Source organism: Pholcus phalangioides, unplaced genomic scaffold, assembly GCF_987345545.1.
Source record: "Pholcus phalangioides strain wild (caught in Gottingen) unplaced genomic scaffold, Ppha-v1.0 ptg000024l_1, whole genome shotgun sequence".
NCBI classification, from domain to species: domain Eukaryota; kingdom Metazoa; phylum Arthropoda; class Arachnida; order Araneae; family Pholcidae; genus Pholcus; species Pholcus phalangioides.
This window is the reverse complement of record NW_028301616.1, coordinates 20,584,077-20,611,774: the sequence shown is the minus strand read 5'-3', so window position 1 is coordinate 20,611,774 and position 27,698 is coordinate 20,584,077. Positions and strand designations below refer to the sequence as shown.

The window sequence follows — 27,698 nt, the reverse complement described above, 5'->3', positions numbered from 1 at the left end:
AAGGACGAACCGGGTATCGAACTCGCGACACCTCCAAACATCCTTTGGTACTTTAGGCGAGCATCTTATCGACCGGGCTACCGCGCCCCTCAGATGTCATGTTGCGAGTGACATGCGCAGCAAAGAACCAGTCAACTTTAATTGGCCCAAATATATTTTTTTTTCTTCCCGGGGTCACCCTTTTGACCATGTTTCATTTCTGCTGTCCCTACATCCAAAATCAAGCTTTGTTTTGCTATTTAAATAGATTCTTGTAGCAACTTTCCTTCAACTTGGTTTTTTCCTCGTGGGCGCCCCCCCCTCCCGAATGCCCCAAGGGGTAATAGACATATTAGTTGGAGATTAACATATCATCAGGACATATTATTCCAGTTGAATAATCAATGCTATACGTATTACACAAGCGAATTCATACAGTGTTGAAATCAAGATGGGAGGGCGAGAGTCTGGTTAAAATACGGGGTGATTATAAAAAAACTATCCCGACATATGGGCCCCTAACTATCATACCATTCACAGAAACTGAATGAAATTTTGGCATAAGGTATTTTGAGGTATGCGTTCAAGAATGATATGGAAAACAACAGTGTCACTCTAACAGTTACGGTTACAGTGAGAAAATTTCGAAAATATCAAATGGCAACACCAAGTTTTTTGTATTGGAATGCGATCTCCATACTGAAAAACACTAAATAGCGTTGGAATGGCACCTGTAGCACAAAAATCCCCGGAGCTAGGCAAGGAAAAAGTAAAAAGGACTCTGCCGTGCACCAGAGCATTAATGTTCGTTTCATTCGTCACACCGTTTCTTCGGCTGAAATCCCAGCCTGATTAGTCATCCACAAGGTCATGTGGAAAATTTGTGAAACACAATAAAATGCTTTATTTTATGCTACTTCTCTGTCCTTATTGGTTGTCCTCACTTTTAGCCTATCTACCGCCGGTGATTTTCATTCTACAGTTGCCGTTCGAACGCTATTTAGGGTTTTTCACAATGGAGATCATATTCCAATACAAAAAACTTGGTGTTGCCATTTGATATTTTCGAAATTTTCTCACTGTAACCGTAACTGTTAGAGTGACACTGTTGTTTTCCATATCATTCTTGAGCGCATACATCAAAATACCTTATGCCAAAATTTCATTCAGTTTCTGCGAATGGTATGATAGTTAGAGGCCCATATGTCGGGATAGTTTTTTTTATAATCACCCTGTATATAGAAGTAACCAGTAACAGGATGATTGAGGTTTTTGCCATTGTTCCTTTATAGGATGTGTGGCAACTAAACTTCGTTTTATCTGAAGTCAGTTTCCTGCGGCTTTTCTGACGCGAATGGAGCCGATCGCCCATTTGCAAAAGACTCTTCTCAGAGAGCAGGCAGACCTTCAACATGATACTTACATAACATGAAAATTCAAGCATTTACAGTAGGCCCCGTTTAATCGTGTAACGGAGAAGCTGATATACTCCCACTTGAATGAATAAAATCCTCCGGCACGAAAATTTCTCCCATAAAGATAATGTTAAAGTTTCCTGCTTAAAATATGATAATTCCCACGATCGCCCCCCCCCCCCATAAGTGTACTTCGCGGCAAGTTGGGGATATTGATTTTTTGTGTGCCTATATACTTAAACTTCCAAGTGGTTCTTTTATAGGTGAAAGCATCTACTAAACCATAACTTCTAACTGGGGTTCCGTGAGAGCTTTTTTGGGGTTCACGAAATCAAACGTCATGGATCCCTAAACAATTTTGGAATCCAGTGAGGTTGCAAATAAAATAAAAAGTCCTTGTTGCTGTTCTCTATTTTGCACTTTGACGAAAAAGTGTCACATATTTCAACAAATTCAGATGACCAAACTTCAGTGAAAAAGGTAATAGTAGTTTCATCTCCTCCGACCCGGGTAGATTTTCGAGCGTAAGTATGTAAGTTGTTACTTCCAGCTAAACAGGGGGGGCCACAGAACATCTCTTTGCCCAGGGAACCCATGATGGGTAACCCTTAATATTGAGACAGCCATGCATAAAACCCCCGCAACAAGAAAACTCATTGAACCCTATCCCAGGATAGGCATTGACAGAGCCGCAACTAGGGGACGGCAGAGGAAGGGGCTCTCCAGAATAGTTTGTTAGATATTTTCCCCATAAAAAAAAAAAAAAAAAAAGAATCCCTTCAAAGCATAAATAGGGACAGAAACCAATATCCCCAGATTGGCGTGATGTCTCTGACAAAGTTTGGCGACGTACCTTGGAGCCTTGACGCACGCTTTGGGGAAACACTACCATCAAGGGTTCCACGGAAAAGTCTCATACTGATCAAGGGTTCCGCGAAAGCTTTTACGTTGGAAACCCCGTGTACTAAACTATTCTGGGGGAAGCCACAGACGAATCATGAATTTGCCGAGGGAGCCACGAGTGACAAAAGCTTGAAAGTACCCAGATGAAAGGTTATGCGATTTCTCGTGATTACCCGTGATGGCTCTGACAAAGTTTGGCGATCCCCCCTTGGAGCCTTGACGCACGCTATGAGCAACACTACCATCAAGGTTTCCACGGAAAAGTCTCATACCGATCAAGGGTTCCGCGAAAGCTTTTACGTTGGAAACCCCGTGTACTAAACTATTCTGGGGGAGCCACGAGTGACGAAAGCTTGAAAGATGAAAGGTTAATAATTTTTAAAATAAAATAAAAAATAAAAAAAAGTTAATAACTCAACCGCACATTGCATACACCAACCATACATTGCTACAGCTTCATAGCCATCTATGATTAATGCATAGCATCACAAACATGCCCACGGGAAACATAATCCGGGAGGGTTTTTGTATAGACAGTTTATGTCAGCTTAGATTAATTCTTCGCGATGCTTGCTTTCAATTTTCGATGTTTAGTGAATAAATGTACTGAAAGTTTCTTTCCCGTATTTCTACAGGATGCCGCTGTGCCCAGCTCTTTCCGGCACTACCACAGGAGGTACCGTAAGAAGAAATCCGGTTGGCCGCTCTGCGTACGCAACTCAGTGATAGTCCAGCTCTCGGCGATCGACTCGTGTCTCCTGGGCGACGGGGATTTCTATTTCCTTGTGGACGTCCGGCAGGGAATCCTACTCGTCCACAAGAACAAGGGTCGGATCCAACAGCGAGCCCTAGATGCCGAGATGTTCTGTTCGCTCATGTCCGGCATGTTGTCCCCGGACGAGGAAGAAGACTTTCCCGACGACGAGGAAAGAGAGGATGGCGTCGGTGAAGATAATGATGAAGATGGTGACGGGAATAGGACTGAAAAGGACTTGTCCAGGATACTAGCACACCTGCTAGTTTCTCTGGAAAGAGGTTTGCAGCGGATCGAACTCAAACAAGTGGCTAGGGACCTGTGGAGATTCGACGGCTCGTCCAGTGAGTGCAAGACCCGGAAAGTGCACAGGAGTACTAGGGACAGTTGGGTTCAGACGGACGAGGATGACGAATCACGAACTTACGCTTTGGATACACCTGATTCGTCTGGTTTCGCTTGTGGTGGGGTATCTGGGACAGTCGATTGTGTGGCGCCATTGGCCAGTGAAGAAGAATTCTGCTCTGGTAAGTTAAAAACTAGGCTTTTGATGGTCCGCATATTATTAATTAACCCAGCGATGGGTTGAGCCGAAATCGTTTCCTGCGGTTTTGCGTGCCTGAGTCGTGATTGGGAGACAAATTTCAAAGTCTCGCTATTGCATAGCTACAGTTATGACACATGAATAAAGCCATTGCGACTAGCAGGCCCGCAAGATGACACAGATCCAACTAACACACATTTCAGAACACGCTCATTTCTGCGCTGAGGTGTTGAAATACTCCAACGAGAAACATTGCTTAAGATTCACAAAAGCTTAAGATCAGGCTTGTGGGTGTGCATATTATTGCTACAAGATGCGTCGGAAGCTTGAGTATCACTAGATATGCGCAGGAGGGGGCTCTAGGGCAATGCGGCAGAACGGAGCGCCGCTAAAGGAGGGACGACAAATCGGGAAAAAGGGGGAAAAATTACTAGGATTTCTCGGGAAAAAACATTTTGTCTGCAAAATAAATTCAATCCATAAATGAATCGGATGAAATAATTTACAGATGATGAAGCCTGTAATTTCAGATACATATTCATGGTGTACACAGATCAGTAAGTTTATGGGTCGTTTTAGAGGTGTGGCTTATATGCCGGATGTGGGCCGAAAAGATGTCTCTCACGGGTGACAATTATGCCACGAGCTGCCGTCGTAGGTGCGTAGGACGTTTCAACGTCACTAAAACCGAGTAGCATCCTTACTTGCGTATCACTACAAATGCCGGGGAGGTTTACGTATCACTACAAATGCCGGGGAGGTTTACGTATCACTAAAAATGCCGGGGAGGTTTACGTATCACTACAAATGCCGGGGAGGTTTACGTATCACTACAAATGCCGGGGAGGTTTACGTATCACTACAAATGCCGGGGAGGTTTACGTATCACTACAAACGAATGGTAGGTGTGCCTAATGCCTGAGAAGTTTGCTTGCTTACTCGTTTGTATATTGTGTCCATAGTCCACGGCTTGACAAATTCGAGGCGCGTTTGCCATGGTGATTCAAAACAAAACTGGTATTGGTGCCTAAACTTTTCTATGCGTGATTATTAGCTTAGCCTCCTTAAATCATTTTTCTGGCGCCTAGATTTTTTTTTTTGATTTGTCAAGCCCTGCAGTTAAGTTGTTTTTCTGTATATCCTAACTTCGAGGCGGGAATGCGAGCCGATCTCCCCATTAAAAAGTATCGCCACAGAGAGCAAGAGGTCTACTACAACGGTACAATTATTCAATCACTACACTTCACTCATAGTTCAAAAAATAGATGGCGGATGGCAGCACTATAACAAGCATTACCCGGAAACAAACTTCAGGTTTGGTTCACAACACGTACACGCACTCGTTTATTTTTTTATTACTTGGTTTTTTCCCCGCCATTACTGATTATTTTCCGCTTATCAATGGAAAGACCATCAACGTACTACATGCATGGCCCCGAGATCCTGAAGGGCCCCTAGGCTGGGATTTCAACCTGACCCCCTTTATGATGCATTTATAGCGTGAAAAAACAAAAAAAAAAAGATTAAAATCCTCCCGGGCCCCAGGGCTGGAGCATTGTCAGCCCACCCCTCTACATAACTACATATCAGGACCCACTCCCCTCCCTGAATAATGGTAATTCCGCCCTACGTACACACTGGAATGGTCTATGCGTGTCTACGTATTTCTTTGACAAACTGAACACGCGGAATTTGCTAAATATTGAAACTGATCACATACACAGAGGATAAATTAGACAACGGAAGGAAAATAAAGGCCGTAAATTGACCTCACCCTGAAAATATTTTTGTTTTCGTCAGTTTCTTTCCTGTATACTAAGAACGGATCAAAAAAAAAATCAACATACCATACATAGGAACGGTGCAATAAAGGGCCAGGAAGTTAATAATGAATCCGGAGCACGTTACGTGTTACGTAATTTACGGCGTTCGATAAAACCAGCGATAATGAATGAATCTCGACCTCCCTCTATGTCTCTCATTATACATAGCAAAAACGCGTGCTGGAGTGTGTGTGACCAACATGGCGTGTTACTTGAAGTTTGTTACGCTCGGATTGACCTCTTATTTTTATTACGTGATACACAACAAAAACCTCTCTTTTCTCTTGTTTTGTTTTTTTAACAGAGAAAGGAAAATGTCTTACAAGGAACGCGCTTTAAGAGAAAAGAATACATAGAGTTATAATTAAAAGAGGATACGATGGATATATAATAGAATCCGCGAGGACGTCTTTGACCTCTTCGAGAACAACCGACGAGGTCGATATTCTGGTCGTGACCTGCTGTGACAATGTCACGTGACATTTGTGACGAATTTTATGCGAAATTCCCGTGTCGTTATTACCAATAGTGGAGGGAAGGACGCCGTATTTCAGATGAAGGACCCAAACATTTTTTTCCTCTGTTAAGAATGGGGATGAATTGGGAAGGGAGTTGGCAGGGCTCCGAAAATAGGTCCCCACACGGGTAGAGACTTTTTCTCTAGCAGGTGTTAAGTGGCCATAGCAGGTGTTTTAGTTAAGACACCTTCATATACTAGTATATAGGGTTTGCGCGCGCGCCACAGAACTTTGTAGAACCGGTTTGAGCACCTTTAAATCACAAACGACAATACAATTTCTTTGCTTTAAAGCTCAATCTTAGCACCCACAGGTCTTGAAACACTTCCGACTCCTACAGTTTTTGCTCAAAACTGTCGAACATACTATGTAGGTGCGACTTTTGAGATGAGATGCTCATTCTATTGAGTTACGTTAACGCATTGGCTCGCCTAGGCATTGCCCGGAAGCTACTGGCTTATATGGCCCATGTTAATCTTATTTCCTAATAAAGGACAATATTACCAGAATGGTGAGAAGCCGCGGTTTATTACGCTGCTCGTGGGTGGATGGTGCAAAGAAGGTTTTTGACTCACAAATAATCTCGGACCATCAAACTTTTCAAACAATGTCGTGACTAACAAACACAACACTTCCAAACAATGCTAAGGCCATCAAACTTCCGAACGATGTCGAAGCCATAAAAACTAGCAAAGAATACGCAGACCATTAACAACACTTCGAACAATGCAACGATATGGCCGGGATTACACTACAAAAGTTTGATAAAAGATCTTTTACAAAACCTAAAAAAAACAACAACCATTGAGTCTATTGGTTATATCCGTTCCAATGCAACCGATACACTTATTGGTAGCATTTTCAAGTTTTATAAAAAAGTTTCTAAAACTTTAATAGTGTAATCCCGGCCTTAGAAACCTTTCTGAAAAATGCTGCATCCAAAATGACTACCAAACAATGCTAATGACAATTTCAGACAATGTTGAGGGCACTATCACTTCTAATTCTCCAAATAAAACACTTTCAAACAATGTCAGATCTTAAAATATATTCAAACGATGCCACCACCAACAATATACTCGAACAATGTTGAGGCCAAAAAGACTTTCGAACAACGTTGAGGCCAAAAAGATTTTCGAACAATGTTCAGGCCAAACAGACTTTCGAACAATGTTCAGGCCAAAAAGATTTTCGAACAATATTGAGGCCAAAAAGACTTTCAAACCATGCTCCAAGCAATAAAGACTTTTAAACAATGCTCAAGCAATAAAGACTTTCAAGCAATACTCAAGCAACAAAGACTTTGCAACCATTCTGACAACACTTAAAACAATGCACAATTCACTAACAATTTCGACAATGCTCAAACTATAAAATTTTCCAAACAACGCTATGACTAACAACAACAAAAAAAATACTTTTAAACAATGCTACGATTAACTACATGGCCAAACAGTGCTATGGTTTAAAAGCACTTCTAAACAATGCTGAAGACAATGTGACGTTCAAACAATGCTCAAGCAATAAACACTTTTAAACAATGCTGAAGACAATGTGACGTTCGAACAATGCTCATGCAATAAACACTTTTAAACAATGCTGAAGACAATGTGACGTTCGAACAATGCAGATCAGATTTGCATATTTCCAGTGATTGGCTTGTGTGCAGCGCCGTCTATCAACAAAAATTTGAATTATTGTATCCTGTACCAAAAAAGACCTTTCGAGAGAATAACCTTTTTTGCAAAAAAACTGCATTCAAATTTACAAATTCGTTCAATTTTCATGAATTTTTATACTATTTACGAATTTATGGGACACCTGGAATATAGAATAGTATTTTTCCAATTCTGAAAAATTAGTAGAAATTCATTTTCAATAATAGCCAAATGCATTTCCAATGGATTTCTCATCAACAATTGAAATTGTTCTATGAATTCAGTTTATATATTCTTAAAACCGCAAACGAGTAATTTTCCCACACAATCTTCTGTCCTCAACACAACTATTACAGCATCACATGGCCAAACATAAGAACAATAATATAATAAAGCTATTGAAACAATTAGACTATTTTTATCATAATAACTTTCTCAAAATCAAAACAGTTTGCGTAATCGCAACAATAACTCTACCCTTAAACGAAACCATTCTCACTTAATAATGATATACTTCCATTGTTATGTCTGAAAACCTCAACCGAAATTCTTCGGGGAGCACTGACAGCAGCACACGCGATTGCGCGTGTTATTATTATTATTATTATTATCATTATTATTATAACATATGCGCGTAATCATGACACAAGAGACCGACCGAAGGGCGCTCGAACAATAGCCTGGGAAAAATAATTAAAGAAGAATTCAATTAACGCCCCCGTCTTACTTAATTAGAAACAGAGCGTTGGCGAAGCCTCTCATTATTGTTATTACTGTTACTCTTCGAAATTCTTTGGCGGCGGAGAAAAAAAAAGTCGTTTGGCGACTACACCCTTAAAAAAATAAAAAATTGAAAAATTGCATTGTTGTCTTTTAAGAGCAATAATAATTATCATTGTGATGACTATTCATAAAAACTATATTGACGCTATTGATTGTTATTACCGTTTTCAGATACTGAGGTGAAACTCAAGCAAAATTCAGAAAGCAGGAGGAGAATAATCTCGTGCCCACCATCATCGTCGTCGACGGTTCAACATCAGCCACATCCGCAGCAATGTTACCACCATCACCACCACCATCATGAAGCGGTTCCTCCAGCTCACGCTTCTTCGTGTAATGGCGAAGAATTCAGTGAAAGCAAATTACTCAAGGAACCCGCCACCCTCGGTGATCTCAGCGACGAACTGCTGCGATCCCAAATCGCTATCATACCTGGTAATCAATTACGGTCTTGAGAATCAACGGGTTCCGATATCAATTACTTCTAATCGAAGGGTTGCTTTTTCAAATAGCAATTAGAATCGCCGCCTGGTTAGTGCGCTAACCTCTGATCCCTGTGAAGGGCGTAGTTGATTAGTAGTTAGTAATCGGCTTTAAACTATGGGTCCAGATCTAATCAAGCGTTCTGCACACAAACCAACACCCCCGTAGTGAGATATAAAATGTTGGGTCGCATGGAAGTACGCATGGCCAGGAGCGGCTATTGAAGGTACGAGCATCCCTAGCAAATTTTAGGAAACTAATTCTTCAAATGAATTTAACACCCGCTTAATTACATTGAATTCTGTGAAATGAATTTTTTATAAAATTAATTAAATTTTAAAAAATTGTGTCCCGTAAAATACGGGTGGGTCATATGGTCACCTGATATGCAGAATGGCGTACGAGGGCCAAGCACAGAGGAGGTATAGAAGCTTATACCTCCTATAACCCGTCTAAGAAGCCAAACGCAGAATAAGATAGCCTTGGTTTATTAGAATGTGGGGAGAAAGGAGTAGTTTCGATTACACCGGTAATTATATTACTTCTAGGCGCTGGGGAATAGGTGCCTATGGATATTTCATGCTGCCATTCATATTTGAAATTAGAATGCATAGTATAACGGGTATGGTAAATAATATAAGAGTAATTAGTAATCAACTTCCAACTATGGATTCAGATCTAATCAATCATTCTGCACATAAACTGACTCACCGTGGAGAGATAAGAAAAGTTGAAATAATGTGTTGGGTCTCTCACATGGAAGTACGCAGGACTAGGGGTGGCATTAGAAAAATTCTAATCACTAATTTAATTCTTCAAATGGATTTGGATGCCAACTTAATGGCATTGAATTACATGAAATGAGTTTGATAAATAAAAGGACTATTTTAGAAGCTCAAAAGAAAAAAATCGTGTCCCGTGAAATGCAGGGCATATGGTTACGAAATATGCAGAATGGCGAGCGAGGGTCAGGCGCCGAATGGTTGGTACATGGTGGAGGTTTCTTTTCTTGGAGGAATATTAAACTTTGCTTCTTGTTGTTAATTAATAAACACTCAAGATTTTGACTGTTGATTACTGTTGCATTACTCTTCCATATTTCGCAAAATTCAGAATCACTTATGTTAGCTGTATTTTGATATGTTATTGTAAATACAATTATTGCATAATGTCATTGTTGCAGGTTGTAGGGATCTTTGTGGTAGGAGCGTTGTTTACTTGTCACTGGAGCGATTGACTCAACATCCATCTGCGACTCCTTTCCAAGTTGCGCAACTCATCCTTTACTTCACGAAGATCCCAAAGTACGTATACGTATTTACTGTAAAGCAGGAATTCTTAATCTCTTGTGTTCTACGCATAGGCGGAGATAGACTTGGAAGTCTAGGGGTGGGGGGGGGGGGTACGCGGTCATTATTTTTGGGGGCACGACGATGATGACGTCATTTCATATATGCATATATACATTAGATCAGTCAACTTCACCTTTGACGCTGGATAGGGAAAGCAATGCCCCCACGCCCCCGTATCGCCGTCCGTGGTTCTACGGGCACTTTGTGACATTGAGATGCAAGAAAGGGACCCCTCTTCGACATTAAGATCAGGCCTCGAACTCTTACAGAATAACACTTCAGCACATAATAATGTAAAAATAATGTCAACTGTTTTTCCATCTAAGCCAGTGTTTCCCAAAATGGGCAATATCGCCCCCTGGTGGGCGATGGAATGGTCCAAGGGGGCGATAGAACCTACTGATTTAACATAGGATCTTATGCGTTTACTTGAGTTGGGGGGCGAAGAGGGGAAAAAATTTCTGATGAAGGGGGCAATGGAACAAAGCTCACGAACTCCCATCTGAAACCACCCTAAGTATCCTAAGGAATTCGTGAAATACTGCAAAGAATGGGAGAAATTTAGAGAAAATCCGGCTGGGAGCAGAAACTTGGACAAAAGCTGAGGTAAGCAGAAATTGGGAGAAAAGATAAGAGAAACAGAAATATCTTTTTTTCACAGAAAGGTAAAGAAGGACACAGAAATTCTCTCAGGAAAATCCAAAGACGGGTAGAAATTCGGAAAAAGGGGTGGAAGCAGAAAAAATTCAGGAAAGAGCAGAGTGATCTTTGAGACACATGGCCGTAACATCCCATTAGCTGTGCTGGTAATAGTAATTAATCGTAAGCAAAATGATCTGCAATTAATAATACACTGGTTTACTGCACGAATTTCTGGTGTAATCATTTCCAGAGTAAGGGTATTGACTACAAAACGCGCGCGCATTAAATAGCACCCATGATGCAACCAAAAAAAATTATCAATATCGGTAAAATCAAAATAATCCAAAACGATAGATTATTTATAATCCTAATTATTTATTCATTAGCTAAAAAAAAAAATCCAGTACAACAATGCATTAATTTCCCTTGTCCTCAAAAATGATGTAAGTTATTCTATCTTTAAAGATTCGATCAATTATTCCTATTATTCGGAGCTGAACGAAAACATTCGCAATCGAATTATCATAATGATAAACCATTTTTTACTTTAAAAAGACGCCATTTTCCTAATCCTTCTTATCTTAAACGAGAGGCCTTGAGAAACCAAATTGGTGTCATCAGAGACAGGTGTAGTCAGTCATCATCATGGGTTTTCTTTCTTGTTACGGGTGTCTTTATCTCACGATTGTCGTCCTCTTTCGGACTATTATGCAACGTCGGGTGTTTTTTTTTTCCTTGATGGATTATTATTTTAATTCGGAATCATTTGCATATAAGCGAATTTATTTTCTCTCTCCATGTGTTGGTAGTGATTTAATCTTCGTGTTTTGTTTTCTACAGGAGAGATGTAATGCGATTGGGTTTCCAGTTCATTGTCGACGGCCAAACTGCAACGGACAAGGAATGCGACTTTCTCGAGAAAACGCTGTCATTGGTCGAGGTTAGATGTATTTTCCAATTTTGTTTGGGCAATTGATACATTTGAAAAATTAAAAAAAAAATGAATTCGCGTTGAAAGGGATAAAGGAAGCGGAAATTCAGGAAAATTCAAAGCCAGGAATTCTCTCTCGGGAAAATTCAAAGAAGGGCAGAAAGTCAGAGAAGGGTAGAAGCAAAAAGAAACGCAGAAAAGAGGTGTGCTAATATCACGTCCCACCATGATAATTGGCCTTGATACAATAAATAGGCTACTTTATAACCATCGAATTATGTTGTCTTGAAAACACAATAGTATAGAGCGTTCCAACTACCATTCTAGAAAAATGTGTTTCCGATTTATGCTTATTCGAATACACCCTTGGTTGCACTGTTAATGAATCGAATACCCCCTTTGGTTATATACTGAAAGAGTCAAGGACCCATTGGTTACACTGTCAGAGAATCGAAGATCCCATTGGTTACACTGTCAGAGAATCGAAGATCCCATTGGTTATACTAATACTTCACCAAACACCAACTCTGGCCATGTCGCTATATTGCAATTTACTGCCATTAATGAGATGGGTTGGAAATGAAGACGCCATCTATTGGTAGTCGCCTCAAGTTCGCTAGGGAAAATATCTTATCTAGATCTTCCCTCGGATTTGAACCTGAGACCGGGGAAAACAACCGGTGGTAAACGAGCATCTTACTCATTACGCGGGAGTCATTGGTTACACAGTCAGAGGATCGAAGACCCTCTTGGTCACACCGTTAGAAGATCGAAGACCAGTTGGTTTCAGACTGTCAGAGGAACAAAGAATCCTTGGTTGCACTGATAGAGGATCAAAGGTGGATCACACAGGTAGATCAAACAAAAAAGATCACAGAAAAAGAAATCTATCTGAAAGAATCGAAGATCTGATTTTATATAATCAGGGTATAACACCCCGAAAAAATCAAAAGCCCGTTGGTTACACTGTTGGAAGATCGAATACTCCCTTTGTTACACTTTCAGACAGTCGAAGACCCTCCCTCCCTGGTTGAACTGTCACAAAGTCAAAGATCCCTTGGTTACACTTCGAAAGGAACGAAGATCCCTTAGTTGCTGCTAAATATCAGAGGTTCGTGAACAGGGCCGTGTTGAGAAAATCATGGGCCCTCGAGCATAGCGGATCTCCTGACCCCCCCCCCCCCCACTTCCCGGCGGGAAATGCTTGCCTATCAATATACATGCTTAATCTCGAACATTTTAACATGTCATTTTAATATTTTCATGACCCCCCCCCCCGCACGGGCCGTGCCGAAGCCTCCTAGATAGTACTTATAGTACTGAAACTACTAGATTACACTATATGAGGCTTTGACCGTGCCGGGCGAGCTTATAAGTGGAAACGGCACTGGTCTGTGTAAAGGGGGAAGTCGAAATGCATAGATTTCGCGATTCATTTCAACAAGACAGGGACTTTCTAGATCTGGATTTTTGACGTGAGACCCAAGCCGAGACTTCCAGCAGAGGGCCACCTACATCGATTCCGGGACCTAAAGCCCTGTCAGCGTCTCTTCTGCAGTTTGACCGAAAAGACGTCCAGAGCCAGACTTAGGTATTTTGCGACTCTGGACTTGTCATCAAGCATCTTTTCGATAGATTTGTGTGAACGGGTGTTTGAACCGATAATACAGACAGAGAACGTACGATGGATATTTTTAAGATAACCATCGTCAAAAAAAAAAGATGAAAACTTTTCAATTCGAGATTCGTGTTGTCTATTTAGCAAAGAAGTTGAAGAATCCATCAACGGGCTCGCTTATCTGGACGTTGAAATCTTCGTTCCGCGGTCAGAGGAAGAGTTTGACGTTCACAACTGATTATCTTATTGTAGAGACAAGTCTCTCTCCCCCAGCAATGATTGGCTGTTGTTGTTGTTTGTCTCTGACTGTTCTTTCTCTTTGCCCATTTTCTATAATGAGATAAAAGAAAATATTTTGTTATCTATTTTTTTTTTTTTTCTTTGGAGTCTGACTGGTGAAAATTCCTGAGATAACGGACCGTGGGAACAGTATTATAGGCTGCGGCCCTTTTTGTTTGGATGTGAGGGGAAGAAGACATTTTTCCTGCCCCCCTCTCCCATTAGTTTACTGACACAACCGAGAGATAAGCTACGAGAACCCGTATTTTTTGACGTTGAGAAATGATGATTTAAAAATCACGTGACCATAAAAGTCCCCAAAAAAGAACGTGACTGAGACTGACTTTGCGTAAAAGACCACGTCTCAATCTGTCAAAAATGGGTTGGGTTTAAAGCCGGGGTTTCAACTTATTAGTCGAGACCAGGGCACCCACATGCCCGACTCGGGCGTATAAAATTTTATTTTAACACTTTTTTTGTTCTCATAATTTTTTCATCGACGATGATGGATGACATCGTCTTACGCGCATGCGAGAAATTCCACAGAAATTCTTTCTTTGGAAGCCATGTCGCAAATGTACAGTCAACGTATTTTGATCAATTTTCATAGTCCTAATATTTAGCGACCCGGTGCGGTCATACGCCTATACTAAGGGTGCTTTTTTGGAGAGTTCGGACCATCTCATTGGTTTTAAAACGTGCTGCGGGCCTATTAAGTGATCTAAAAATGTGCTTTGGGGCCCCGCTTAAGTTGCTTGGACATGCGCCGCAAGCCCCTTAAGTTTGTCTGGATGTGTACCGCGAGCCCTTTAAGTGCTCGAAATATGTGTCGCGGACCGCTTAGGGCCATTCAAGTATTACGTAAGCAGATTTTTGGCCGTTTTTGACCCCTCCCTCCCCCTTGTCAGCAAAAGTGAGCAAAACACTGATCCCCCCCCCTCCCCCCTTGTCAGCAAAATTTCGTCAACAGCTTAGAAAAATGCTCCTCCCCCCTCGATGTGACGTAATACGTGAATGACCCCTTAATTGAAATGATGATATGCTGCGGGTCACTTAAGTGATTTGGGATGTGCTCCGGGCCACTCAAGTGATCTGAAACAACGCCCCAGGCTACTTAAGTGATGTGGAACTGATTTGGGAAAAAATGTGCCGCTTAGTTGATTTTTACAAATTTAGGTTTGAGACCACATCAGATGACTCCTAGGACCCGCGTGCCATGGATTGTATTTTGGCGCATAAAATTCCCACCAGTATTCAGCAATAAAATTAAAAAGCTATAGATTTATAATATATGTTGTCCTTTTTTACTCTACGCGTTGTCTCTTAAAGCCAACAGCTTTTTTATTGTAAGAATTATAATAGAAAGTTATGCTTTCATTCAATAGGTGGCAGCAGAGTTCTTATTTTTAACGTGTTTTCTCGTACTTATAATAACACGGTATAAATACGAATTATAATGTCAAAAAGTTAAGACGTTTTTCTAATAATATTTTTGTTTTTTTTCACCGATTCGAAAATTATTTCTCCCATTTATGCCGTTTCGTAAAGATTTTCACTTAATTTCAGCAGTCTACAAGTAGAAAAGATTGAAGAATATTGAACTAAAACCCTACGAGGCCGAGGATTTTTAGCGTCAATAGGTAATTTTATCTATCGCCAACACTAAACCCGCGTATGCCCAAGTCCGGTCCCGTACCGCAAATCGGATATGATTCCAATTGCAAGGTAAATTGTAACATGGTGACTTTTCCGACACGGGAAAATTGTAATTAGCGGTTTTAATAGTTTTAGATTTTTAATTTATGACCACATTCCTTTTCAATTTCGATATCTCATTTAAAATTTCGATTATTTAAAAAAAATTGTATGACTTTCGAAGTTTTTAGGCAAATTGATCAATTTGCTTTTTTTTTAAATTTTTAATCAAGTATATCCAGGGATTGTCTTTTTCGGGCATGTCAAATTTTTTGTGTGTGATCCTGGCATCCATTATTTTAAGTTACATGCCCGGTTTTGCGGGTAAAGTTTTGGGGATTCGTCCAGTCCTGGTATCAATCTCTCCAAAAAGATGGGTTTGATTTAGAGCAGTGTTTCCCAAAGTGGGCAATATCGCCCCCTGGTGGGCGATGGAATGGACCAAGGGGGCGATAGTACCTACTGATTTAACATAGGATCCTATGAGTTTACGTGAATTGGGGGGCGATGAGAGGAAAATATTTCTGATGAAGGGGGCGATGGAACAGAAAGTTTGGGAGACTATGATTTAGAGTGACGGAATTTCTCCCGGAGTACACTAATTTCAAAATAAACTATGTATAATATGGCGCAGTGTTTCTCAACCTGTGGTCCACTGACACTTGGGAAGGGGGGGGGGACGGTCCGTGACTACTTTCGAAGGTGTCCGCGGAACCCATTTTCAATCACTACCATTTCATGAATTACATATTTTCTTGAAAAAATGTAATTTACTTGTGTGAAATTAATTATGACGTATTCAGTTCTTTGTGGTATGCAAATTATATAAAATCTTGCATTTTATGGGAGCGGGGGCGTTTAAATTGAGCACCTAAATGCTACAGGAGATTCATGGTGCCTTGACCTTCATTACAAGGGGTGCGAGACATTAAGAAGGTTGTAAATCTGTGCGAAAATTCCTTGGCATACTTCAAAAACGAATAGCAAATCAATCGACATAAAAAAGGGCGTAGTTTTGCGCTAAAATACTTACCATGTCGTAGTTTTTTTGGGGTTTTTTTTTCGATAAATTCAAAATGAATAGTTAAAAGTTTTACTTCAGATTGTGCTGTATCACATGAAACTCAATATTACGCATAATATGTGACACGGGATGCATGACTATTTTTTTATTACGATAAGAGTTTGATATGAGCACCCTTTATCTGCAAGATGCTCAATTCCAACCCACCTATCTGTAACATCGATTGTGGGAGTGTCTCAATCATTTCCGTGATTCTTGTCCGCAGTTCCGTGATGTTGGTTAAACTGATGCGTAAAGTTTGTCTTCGACATATCCCCACAAAAAAGAATCAAGGATGGTCAAATCTGAAGACCGAGGTGGCCATTACAGGGGAACGTTTCGTCCAATCCATTGGATAGGAACTTTTTGATTGAGCGAATCGTGTCTAAATGAACATGTTTTGCTACAGTAATAAATCATTTAGGTGACGCAAATCTTAAGAAGCGTTAATTATGCACTGCTTGTGTAGCATTATATACGCAGATTTTTTTTTTTTTGATGTAGCACCATCTGTGAGTCAAATTTTAAACTACTTTCTAAATTTATGGGGGGAAAAAAGCCACACGGTATTTAATTGCAAATCACACCGTTTTATGTCAATATTGGTCGGTTTTATTATTATTTTTTTTTTATATGTTGCGCAATAACTTCACGCTCACTATTTCTACTGTCGAAATTATCTGTTCATGTAAACTGAAAGAACAAAGCATTGGATCTAAATTGATATAAAACTTTTTTACCTGGACTTCATTTCTGCATTTGTGTCCCAAGACAGCTAATAAACACTGTCCACCATACAATCTTAGCACATGGCACCTTTACAGAATAATATTCACAGTATAACGATGCAAAAACAATGTGTTAATTGTTTTTTTTTCATATAAATTCACGAACCCTCTGGAATTTCTCGTGGACCGCACTTCCCCCTTCCCCGTTTAGGCGTCCGACTGCGTTGTAAACGTCATTTTGGAAGAAACTATTGATTTTATATTATCATTAGTTTTTCATTTTTTATGAACACCCCCATTTCTTGTATTTCCAAAACAGGCCTCTCTTGTGTTTTGTTAATATTAAGCTTAGAACCTTGGAGTTTTTACATCAAGGCCGGGGTTACACTATAAAAGTTTTAATGAAAGTTCTTTTACAAAACTAGAAAAAACAACCAATAATTCTATTGGTTAAGCCGGGATTACACTATCAAAGTTTGATAAAAAATCGTTATCAAAACTGAAAAAAAAAAAAACGAATAAACGTATTGGTTACATTCGAGTGGATGTAATCGGTACGATTATTTAAAGTTTTATGAAAGAACTTTTATCCAACTTTTATAGTGTAATCCTGACCTATCATTCATGCTGGAATGTAAGTTTTATAAAATAACTTTTCTAAAACTTTCATAGTGTAACTCCGGCTTAAGTAATACAAATACAACGCCACAACAGGCAAATTGCCCAACGAGGTGGCTGACTTAAGAACATCATGGATCCCCGAGCCCCTACCTACTACTGCTACACCACACATGCACCCCCCCCCCCGCGGAACCCCCCAACGAATAGGTACATGCGGGAATGTGCATGTACGTGTAGTGCAACCTGACGTAAAGTTTGTTTCTGTGTAATGCTTGTTATGTGTAGTGCTGTCATCTACCCCCAGTTTTACTAACTATGAGTGAAGTGTTATGGTTGAATGATTTACCGTTGTAGGACTGTTGCTCTCTGTGGCGAGACTTTTTAACGTGGAGATCGGCTCGCATTTGCGCCTTGAAGTTGGGAACCACAGAAAACCAACTTCAGCCGACCACCACTGTGGGGTTCGAACCCGGATCCTCGCATCACGAGTCCGGCACTATAACCACTCGACCACCACAGCGGCATAATCTGTGCATAAAACTTTAAACGCGTTTTTATAAAAGTTTTAAAAAAGTTCTTTCATAAAACTTGAAAATGCATCCAATAAGCAAGGCTAATTATTATTTTTTTCAAGCTTTGTAAAAGATATTTTATCAAACTTTTCCAGTGTAATCCTAGCGTATAAAAAAATGCTATTTTTGACATTTTACTAGAGTTTGAAACATGATTTCTAAAAAATCAAATGGTTGTATCATTACAAAATTTTAATGGGATGTTCTGCCATATGTTGTTAAGGGGGTTATGAATCAAAATCGAAGGTCTATCACATGTTATTTGTGTAATTATAGTGTTTTATATACACTTTCTCCCAGCAAATTCAACTCCATTTATCCAACCTATGGACCAGGGCATAATTGAAAATATGAAGCGATGTTACAGAGAAGCTTCTATCGAACGAAGGCTTGCTTTCATCTGATGATGCCATGACTGTTATATTATAAAACGGTAATAGGACATAGCACGCTATTTCCAATATCGCCACTGCCTAGGCTGACCTTATACTGAAGTTTATAATGACCGGTGTGTGTGTGTGTGCGCGCGCGTGCAAAATTGAATATTGAATACATTTCAATATACATACGATGATTTTATTTTCATTTTCGTCCCAAGCCCGAAGTGAAATCACGTTACGTCATATATGTATTAAGTGATTTTTGTTATCCCTATTCGCTTATCCGTCACAGCCCTGGTCCGGACGGTGACGGTTAATCGAATTTTTACTGTATACACAATCCTAATGCGCCGTGTTTGCTGCTCCAAGATGTTAACGGAAAATAATATGGAGGAAGACTAATCTTCTCTAACAATGCTTTATAGTATAAATATAACGTATCTGAATACTTTATGCGTATAATTAAAGAAACAAAATTTTTTCTATTTGCAGGCTTACTCACCGAGGACCGTCAGCCTCCTTCTCATCCTCCAGAGGCAGAACCAAAAACCTGTCGTTCAGCCGACTTCGCCGCTGTACGCAAAACACATCCGGGTAATAACCGAATAGTACTTTAAAAAATAAATAAAATAAAATCTAGAGTTCTACTAATTATCATATAATGTTGACCTGAATGCTTCAAGTGTATCTTATATTTAAAATAACTGCACGACATGTACGTATAATGATGAGCTTGACATGGAACATGCGATGGAAAATTTTCCAATCACGGATGAACTCAAATTTCTTTTATAATAAGTTTCTTATGTATTTATTGGAATTTTTATGAAATAACACCAACATCCTACAGTAATGAGAAGACATCACCAGAATGATGTCATAAAAATTATACACGGGAATGTTCACGACGTGTATGTACGGTTCAATGGTGATAGTAGTGATGTCACTGACGTGTTATAGAGCGTCAAATACCAAAAAGAAAAAGGATGAGTAAAAATTCATTCGCTATCCAATGATGTACTTTTACTAGTCAAGGACCCAGGTTCTTCTACAACTTGGGTTTCACCGGTCTCGGAGAAGTGATGTCACTCTTTTCTGAGTGTTACTCATCTTGTCTTGATCCAGAGATGCTTGTCTACTGCCTTACGACTGGGCCAAATGCAGACATCTCTTCCCACGAGCACCGAAAAGTACTGAGTACCTAGTAAAGTGATAGTACCCGAGTTACTTTTCCATGTAATGATCGTGAAAGACAGTAGCTCTTGGTGTTATTGGCCCTTCACGGAGCACGCGAAAAATCCTCAGAAATAGCATGCAAACAAGTAGCGTACAGTGGTAGTGTGGAGTTCAAGGGAGAAATAATTTCTGAATCAGAGAAAATTCAAATTTCAAGGGGGAAATAATTTCCGAATCGGTGAAAATTTAAAATTCGAAAAAGAAATAATTTCCGAATCAGTGAAAATTTAAAATTAACAAAAGAAGTACGTAACTTCGGAATCAAGGAAAATTTAAAATTAACAAAAGAAGTACGCAACTTCGGAATCAATGAAAATTTAAAATTAACAAAAGAAGTACGTAACTTCGGAATCAATGAAAATTTAAAATTCAAGGAAGAAATAATTTCAGAATCGAAGAAAATTCTGAATCGAAGGAAGAAATAATATCGGAATCTGTGAAAATTAAGAATTAAAGGGAGAAGTAATTTTCAAGTCGGTGAAAATTAAGAATTCAAAAAAGAAATAATTTCGGAATCGGTGAAACTTCGGAATTCAAGGGAAAAAAATAATTTTAGAATTAATAAAAGACAATATTTTGGAATTAATGAGAGAATTTTCATAATTAAATGAGGTTTATCATGAAATGGCTTTATTTCAACACGGGCTCTGTTAACCTACCCATTAAGACTCCAGGGGCTGCAATCGCAAAATATTATTAGGTTGGGAACGAAGTTCTTGCTAGATTGCTTTATTGCTCTTGCTTTATTATTTTTGGAAAAAAGGATACATAAAAAAAAGCAAGAAATATCTTTTCGGAAGAAAGTCATATAAAACAGATTATTCCACGGTAATCCCACCAGACAGACATTATGACCTTCTTGTGTGTCAGTGTGCAGCATCTGGCGACCTTGTTTGCCCTCACACCGGGCAATTTCCAGCTGCCTTGTCGAAGGGAATGAATGTCCATAGCAGAATCCAACTGTTCTGGCACTTACAGTGGACTCTTCTAAGACGGAATTTATAGCGGTTGCAGCCCTGAAAGCACTAAGTTTGAATTTTCAGTAGAACCAAATGATGTGACGAATTTTAAATTTTTCAACAGACATTTTACGCTTCCCATATTACCAGTGGCGGGTTAAAGTCTGTCGGGGCCCTGGGCGCAAAAGAAAATATTGGGTTCCCCCCCCCTAAATTAGAAAAATGTGTGAAGTTTATTTTTTTCGAGGCCCTTTAGAACTCAGGGCCCCACAGGCGCTCCCGCCGTTAAATCCGCCTCGGCGTATTACACCTAAAAGTTACAAACGACGAACAAAGTTTTACGACTACTAGAAAACACTTTACCGTTTCCAAAACGATCACGATTGTGCAAATTAGACTGTAAACACGGCTACTGCAGCTCGTTTGACGCTACTTATCATTTCTAGCGAGAACTTTGTTCTCCCATCTAATATTGTATTCAGCAACAAATCGGTTTTGCACTACGATTAACACCCAGAATTACGAAATTACAGACAACAAAAATCCATATATGGCCACCTACATTGCATAATTGCTTTCCACTGTGGTAAAACACCGACTGTCTCCCCCCCCCCCCAGTGGCAAATGCCGTAACTATATTTCTGCTTCACTGACCAGTTATAAAGCGTGAAATACCCAAAATTCAAATAAAGAATGAGTAAAACTTCATTCACGGACCCAATGATATACTTGTACTCGTTGAGGACCTTGTCTACAACTAAGTAGGTTCTACATCTTGGATTCCAGAGACCTTGGAGAAGTAATGTCAATATGTGACTCCTTTCTTAGTGTCACTGATCTTGTCTTGATCTTGAGATACATGTCTACTGCATTACGGCTTGGTGAAATGTAGGCATCTCTTTCCACGATCACTGAAAAGTACTGAGTACCTTGTAAAGTAAAAGCACCTGAGTTATTTTCCATGTTATCATCGTGTAAGACGACGCTCTTGATGCTATTGGCTCTTCACAGGCTACTTCAAAAATCATCAGAAATAGCATTGAAATAAGTAGCGTACAGTAGTGTCACTCTATTTTAGGTCCCTAAAACTATTTTGGCTCCTCCAAAAATCCATGTTTTAGAAAAACCTGGGTAAAAGGGGGTATATAACCGTGTGATTCGTGAATTAAATTTTTACACTTCGTTTCCCAAAATTTTCGGAAAGAAACGCTGTAAATGACGTCACCGGTGGTTAAAACATAAAGACGTTATTCAATGTACAAGACGAACTGCACATGTCACAAACGCCCGTTAAGAGTGTGGATAGATAGATAGAACCGCTCACAACCCTGGACTGATGCAAAGTACCTTACTTCCGTTACATCAAAAGAGGCAGAGTTGTGTCGGAAAAAGTTAGCAAAGATTTGCAGTGGTGGCTCCCCTTGCCCCGTGCTCGCAAGTATCGAATCACTTGCGTCGTTCTCCCCATCAAGACAGCCATCAACTTGATGCAACGTACAAGCCATTTGACTAAAATGGATAGCTGAACCCAATGAATAGGGAGAAAAATTGCACCTGTGCGCCCAGTGACACAAAAGGGCCGGAGACCGCAGCCTGGGATTTCAAAAGAAGTGTTGAAAAGACTTGTGAGGCAAGTAAGAAGAAGATATGTGAAGCGGGAGAGATTTTAGAATGTACAAAATATATATACAGCGCCTCCGCTGTGACGGGAAACGAATAAATAAAGCCTCCGTCCACAGTGCTGGCAATTTTGTTTCCCTTTCACGGAATATGCAATATACACACACAGAGTCTCCACTGCGACGGGAATAATCAAACAGAGCCTCCGTTGACAGTACTGACCATTCACATTTGAATTACTAAAGTGATGCCAGCAGCGCGTGGTGTTCCCAGGTAGTCACCCTCCCAAGAACTAACCGCGCCTGATGCTGCTTAACTTCGGTGATCGGACGAGAACCGGTGTTTTTAGCATGATATGGCCGTTGGCAAAAGTGTTGTTCCTCTCCACCGGGAATCGAACTCAGGAACCTCTTGCATACCGGGCAAGCGCACTTACCATTATCCCATAGAGAGACAAATGTCGCACTTGGCAGCGGTAGGATAAGGGGTTTTCTTGGTGGGTGCGTTAAGAGTGTACTTGAAGCGTCAAAGGTTGAGAATCTTTATAAGAGATTGAATCAGAGACATTACATACTAATACTACTGACGTTAATTAGGAACTTCTTCCACATTGGTATTTCAGATCGAGAGCATCATCAACGTCAACCAACTTCTCAAGTACATCAGGAGGAGCCAATTGATACCACAATTCGGAGGGAGCTTCGTTTATGACCACGAAGAATGGCTGGACTTCTGCAAGGTAAATATGTCTCATATAAGCACTACTGGTTAGAAAAAGCATTGCCAAAAATTAATTGAATTAATAATCTTAACTTCAGTGTGATCAGTCTCTATAAAATGAGACAAGTGAGACTGCACAAGTACTGCTCTTTCGAGCAGAGGTGCAACTTTGGCATTGTGGGGAGGGAGTCTTGGGCAAAGTAGGAATTGTCAGGGCCTTTGCAGCTAGAGTCAAAGATGTTGGTTAGTCAGAGATGAATGTTTAAATTTTGAGAACTTGGCTAACGTCGATCTATCTCATGCAGAGCTCAGGTCTTGGGGGGGGGGGGGGGGAATTAGGAAATTTGCACTCGCGGTAATAAAACGAGACCTTGCTGTTACTTTTAATTTTCCTGAAGCACCTCTTCTCTTGAGGCCCCCGGGCAGTGTCCGGGTGGACCCATGCGTTAAGACGGCACTGCCCCCCCCCCCCCACATCCCTCAAGAAGAAAGCTCACTGAACTCTAGCCCTACGTAACCAAGTCTACCCTGTTCCTTGGAATACGGAAACGTTCCATTGGCCAGCCAGCCCACGGTGAGTTAACCCAGGGTGATGCGTCTGAGGGGGTGATTTATTGTGTAGGTTGTCGGAACATTCCGTATTTTACAAGACAGACCAATTTTACCCATATAGCTCGGCTCCTGAAAAGGGATCCCGTCTGGATCCCTTATTTACAAATTTTTTATTCCTTATGAATTGAGTTTCGACTAAATGAAATCCAATAAGTAGAAAAGGGTCCCTCTCTTGGATAGAGGTAGGATGCTTTGGATAATGGGTGGGGGCATGAAAGAAAAAAAAGTTGGTTCGAAAGGGGGCCATGGACTGAAGAGGGTCCAGGTAAATAACAGGGGATCGGCAAAAATCATTCTTATCATAAAGGAGGGAGCCCTTGAATTATTTTCTCATCGCGCATGATAAGGGCAGCCTTGGCTGTAGTAAAAAAAAAAATTTCAACACGGTAGTTGAGAGGGAAACTTGGATAAATACTTGATATTTTGCTTCCGTGTCTGTCCATAGTTGCTGGACCCGTTCACGACTGGATGCCGCGAGACTGGCCATCATCTACTGTCGGTGATGCAAGAGCTCCGGGGCCATCAGCTGCCGTCCTCGTCCAGCCTCAGCTGTCAGATGATAGACCACCACAAGAAACAGATCATGGAAGCACTGGAGGACGAGCAACTCCGCCATCTGGAAGCCGAAGGCGATTCGTTGCTGAAGCAGCTCGAGTCGTACCAGCGCAGGCATCCCCACAACCACGATTACAGGTGAGAAGGCACGTGTGTTCAGCTATCTGGTTAATACACGGTGATTGGAGTTGGAGAGTTCCTATTTTTAAAAATTGCCTGAAACACAAGAAACACGGGTCAGAATGTTTAGAAATTTTTCAGCAGCGTGATGGGATTCTGTGTTTCGTAGTATACAGCCAGAATACATACAATTCGTGACAAAATTTGCCGCTAGGAACACAATCGGTGCTTTATAATAACTTCCTTCTAATCGCGGAAAATTTATACTTGCTTTTTACGCAAAAGAAATAATTTCGGGATTGGGGAGAATCTAGAATTAAAGGAAGAAATAATTCCAAAATTGGTGAAAATTCAGAACCAAAGGAAGAAATAATGTCAGAATTGATGAAAATTTAGGATAAAAAAAATAATAATTTCAAAAATTGGTGAAAATTCAGAACTGGAAGAAGAAATAATTTCAGGATTTCGGAATTTTTTTTTATATATGAGTATATGGGATTAATAAAAATTCAGACTTATTGAAAGAAATAGTTTCAGACTCGATAAAAATTCAAAATCAATGAAAGAAGTAATTGTAGTATTAAGGGAAAATAAGTTTTGGAATTGATAAAAGTTCAGAAGAATAAATTTTTTACGATTTAAAAAAAAAAATTCAGAATTAAAGAAAGAATCAATGATTTCGGAATTCATAGAAATTCAGAATCAAAGAGTAATAAATGATTTCGGAATCTTTTAAAATTTAGAATTAAAGAGAGAAATTTCAGAATTACTAAAAATTCAGAAATAAATTTTCATAATTTTTTTTTAAATTCAGAATTGATAAAAATTCATAACTAAAAGAAGTAGATTCAGAATTGGAGAAAATTCAAAACTAAAGGAAGGAATATTCTCAATATTGGCGAAGCTAAAATAAGAAAAAAAAAGAATTTTTTTCAGAATTTATAAAAATTCAGAAGTAAATGAAGAAATGATTTCGAAATTGGTGAAAAGTGAGAATTCAAGAAACAGTTTCAGAATTGGTTAAAATTTTGAACAAAAATTTAAAACAATTTCAGAATTGATTAGAATTCAGAATTAAAAACATAATTTCAGAATTCAATAAAAATCAGAATTAACTTCAGAAGTGATTAAGTAATGAATTCAGAAGGTAATGATTATATAAGAAATGAATTCAAAAGTGATTAAGAAATGAATGCAAAAGTGATTAAGAAATGAATTCAAAAGTGATTAAGAAATGAATGCAAAACTGATTAAGAAATGAATTCAAAAGTGATTAAGAAATGAATGCAGAACTGATTAAGAAATGAATTCAAAAGTGATTAAGAAATGAATGCAAAAGTGATTAAGAAATGAATTCAGAAGGTAATGATTATATAAGAAATGAATTCAGAAGGTAATGATTATATAAGAAATGAATTCAGAAGGTAATGATTATATAAGAAATGAATTCAGAAGGTAATGATTATATAAGAAATGAATTCAGAAGGGAATGATTATATAAGAAATGAATTCAGAAGGTAATGATTATATAAGAAATGAATTCAGAAGGTAATGATTATATAAGAAATGAATTCAGAAGGGAATGATTATATAAGAAATGAATTCAGAAGGTAATGATTATATAAGAAATGAATTCAGAAGGTAATGATTATATAAGAAATGAATTCAGAAGGTAATGATTATATAAGAAATGAATTCAAAAGTGATTAAGAAATGAATGCAAAACTGATTAAGAAATGAATTCAAAAGTGATTAAGAAATGAATGCAGAACTGATTAAGAAATGAATTCAAAAGTGATTAAGAAATGAATGCAAAAGTGATTAAGAAATGAATTCAGAAGGTAATGATTATATAAGAAATGAATTCAGAAGGTAATGATTATATAAGAAATGAATTCAGAAGGTAATGATTATATAAGAAATGAATTCAGAAGGTAATGATTATATAAGAAATGAATTCAGAAGGTAATGATTATATAAGAAATGAATTCAGAAGGTAATGATTATATAAGAAATGAATTCAGAAGGTAATGATTATATAAGAAATGAATTCAGAAGGTAATGATTAAGAAACGAAGGTAATGATTAAGAAATAAATTCAAAAGTGATCAAGAAATAAATTCAAAAGTGATCAAGAAATAAATTCAAAAGTGATCAAGAAATAAATTCAAAAGTGATCAAGAAATAAATTCAAAAGTGATCAAGAAATAAATTCAAAAGTGATCAAGAAATAAATTCAAAAGTGATCAAGAAATAAATTCAAAAGTGATCAAGAAATAAATTCAAAAGTGATTAACAATAATTTCGGAATAGGTGAAAATTCAGAGAATTCAGGAAAAATAATTGCAGAACTAATAAAAGACCGACTTTGGAATTGACGAAAAACATCATTCCAAAATTAATGAAAGAAATAATTTCATAATTAATGAGATTGGGGGGCCTCATTCCGAACCGGTCTCTGTTAGCCTACTCGTTTAGATGCCACTGGCTGGAATCCTGAAATATATTCAGCGATAGATCGAAGCTTTGCCGTACGATTAACACCCAGAATTACGAAATTGCAGGCAGCAAAAATCCATGCATGGCTGAAGCTACATACATTACATAATTTCTTTCCACTGTGATAAAACACCGATTATCTCCCCCTAGCGGAATTTTTTTGTACATATTAATAAATATAACGAATTTATAAAATATAAATTTTCTATATATCTGCTTCACTGAAAACAAGAATCTAGGACTCTCACGCGAAATTACAAACATTCTGCGTCTCCCATTCGACATCATTTTGGCACCTGAACGTTAATTATAATCACCGTGTACTTCACGGAAGCTGCTTCTAATGTAACGATAAAACATGATCATGTTTGATATATCTTCCGCATCTTTTGATGGCAAGTCTCATATGACTGGATCGTCCTTCACTTTTTCTTTTCTGAAGCCACAGCTGCTAAAAAACTGCGTTTTTTTCCCCCCTCCTCGTCCTCCATTGATTAAAAACAAAATGGCGCGCGGAACCTGTTTTACATAATAATGATACAAGAGTTTTCTTTTATATTCACTATTAGAGTATTATCTTGATGATGATGATGATTATTTTCAAAAATGTTTACAAACAAAAGTAGACTCAGGTGT

At 39.0% G+C, this 27,698-nt stretch overlaps 1 protein-coding gene and 1 pseudogene across 2 annotated transcripts in view; one reads left to right on the top strand and one right to left on the bottom strand.

Moving 5' to 3' along the window:
* Positions 1-27,698, top strand: part of LOC149068961 (puratrophin-1-like) — a 155,223-nt gene that overhangs the window by 101,798 nt on the left and 25,727 nt on the right. For both annotated transcript variants that reach the window (XM_089250415.1, XM_089250416.1), the window contains 7 exons: positions 2,933-3,578; positions 8,549-8,812; positions 10,044-10,164; positions 11,695-11,794; positions 19,234-19,335; positions 23,179-23,295; positions 24,334-24,581. In XM_089250415.1, coding sequence (XP_089106541.1) covers positions 2,933-3,578; positions 8,549-8,812; positions 10,044-10,164; positions 11,695-11,794; positions 19,234-19,335; positions 23,179-23,295; positions 24,334-24,581 — 1,598 coding nt within the window. The remainder of the gene's footprint in view (positions 1-2,932; positions 3,579-8,548; positions 8,813-10,043; positions 10,165-11,694; positions 11,795-19,233; positions 19,336-23,178; positions 23,296-24,333; positions 24,582-27,698) is intronic.
* Positions 22,805-22,923, bottom strand: LOC149068962 (5S ribosomal RNA; annotated as a pseudogene).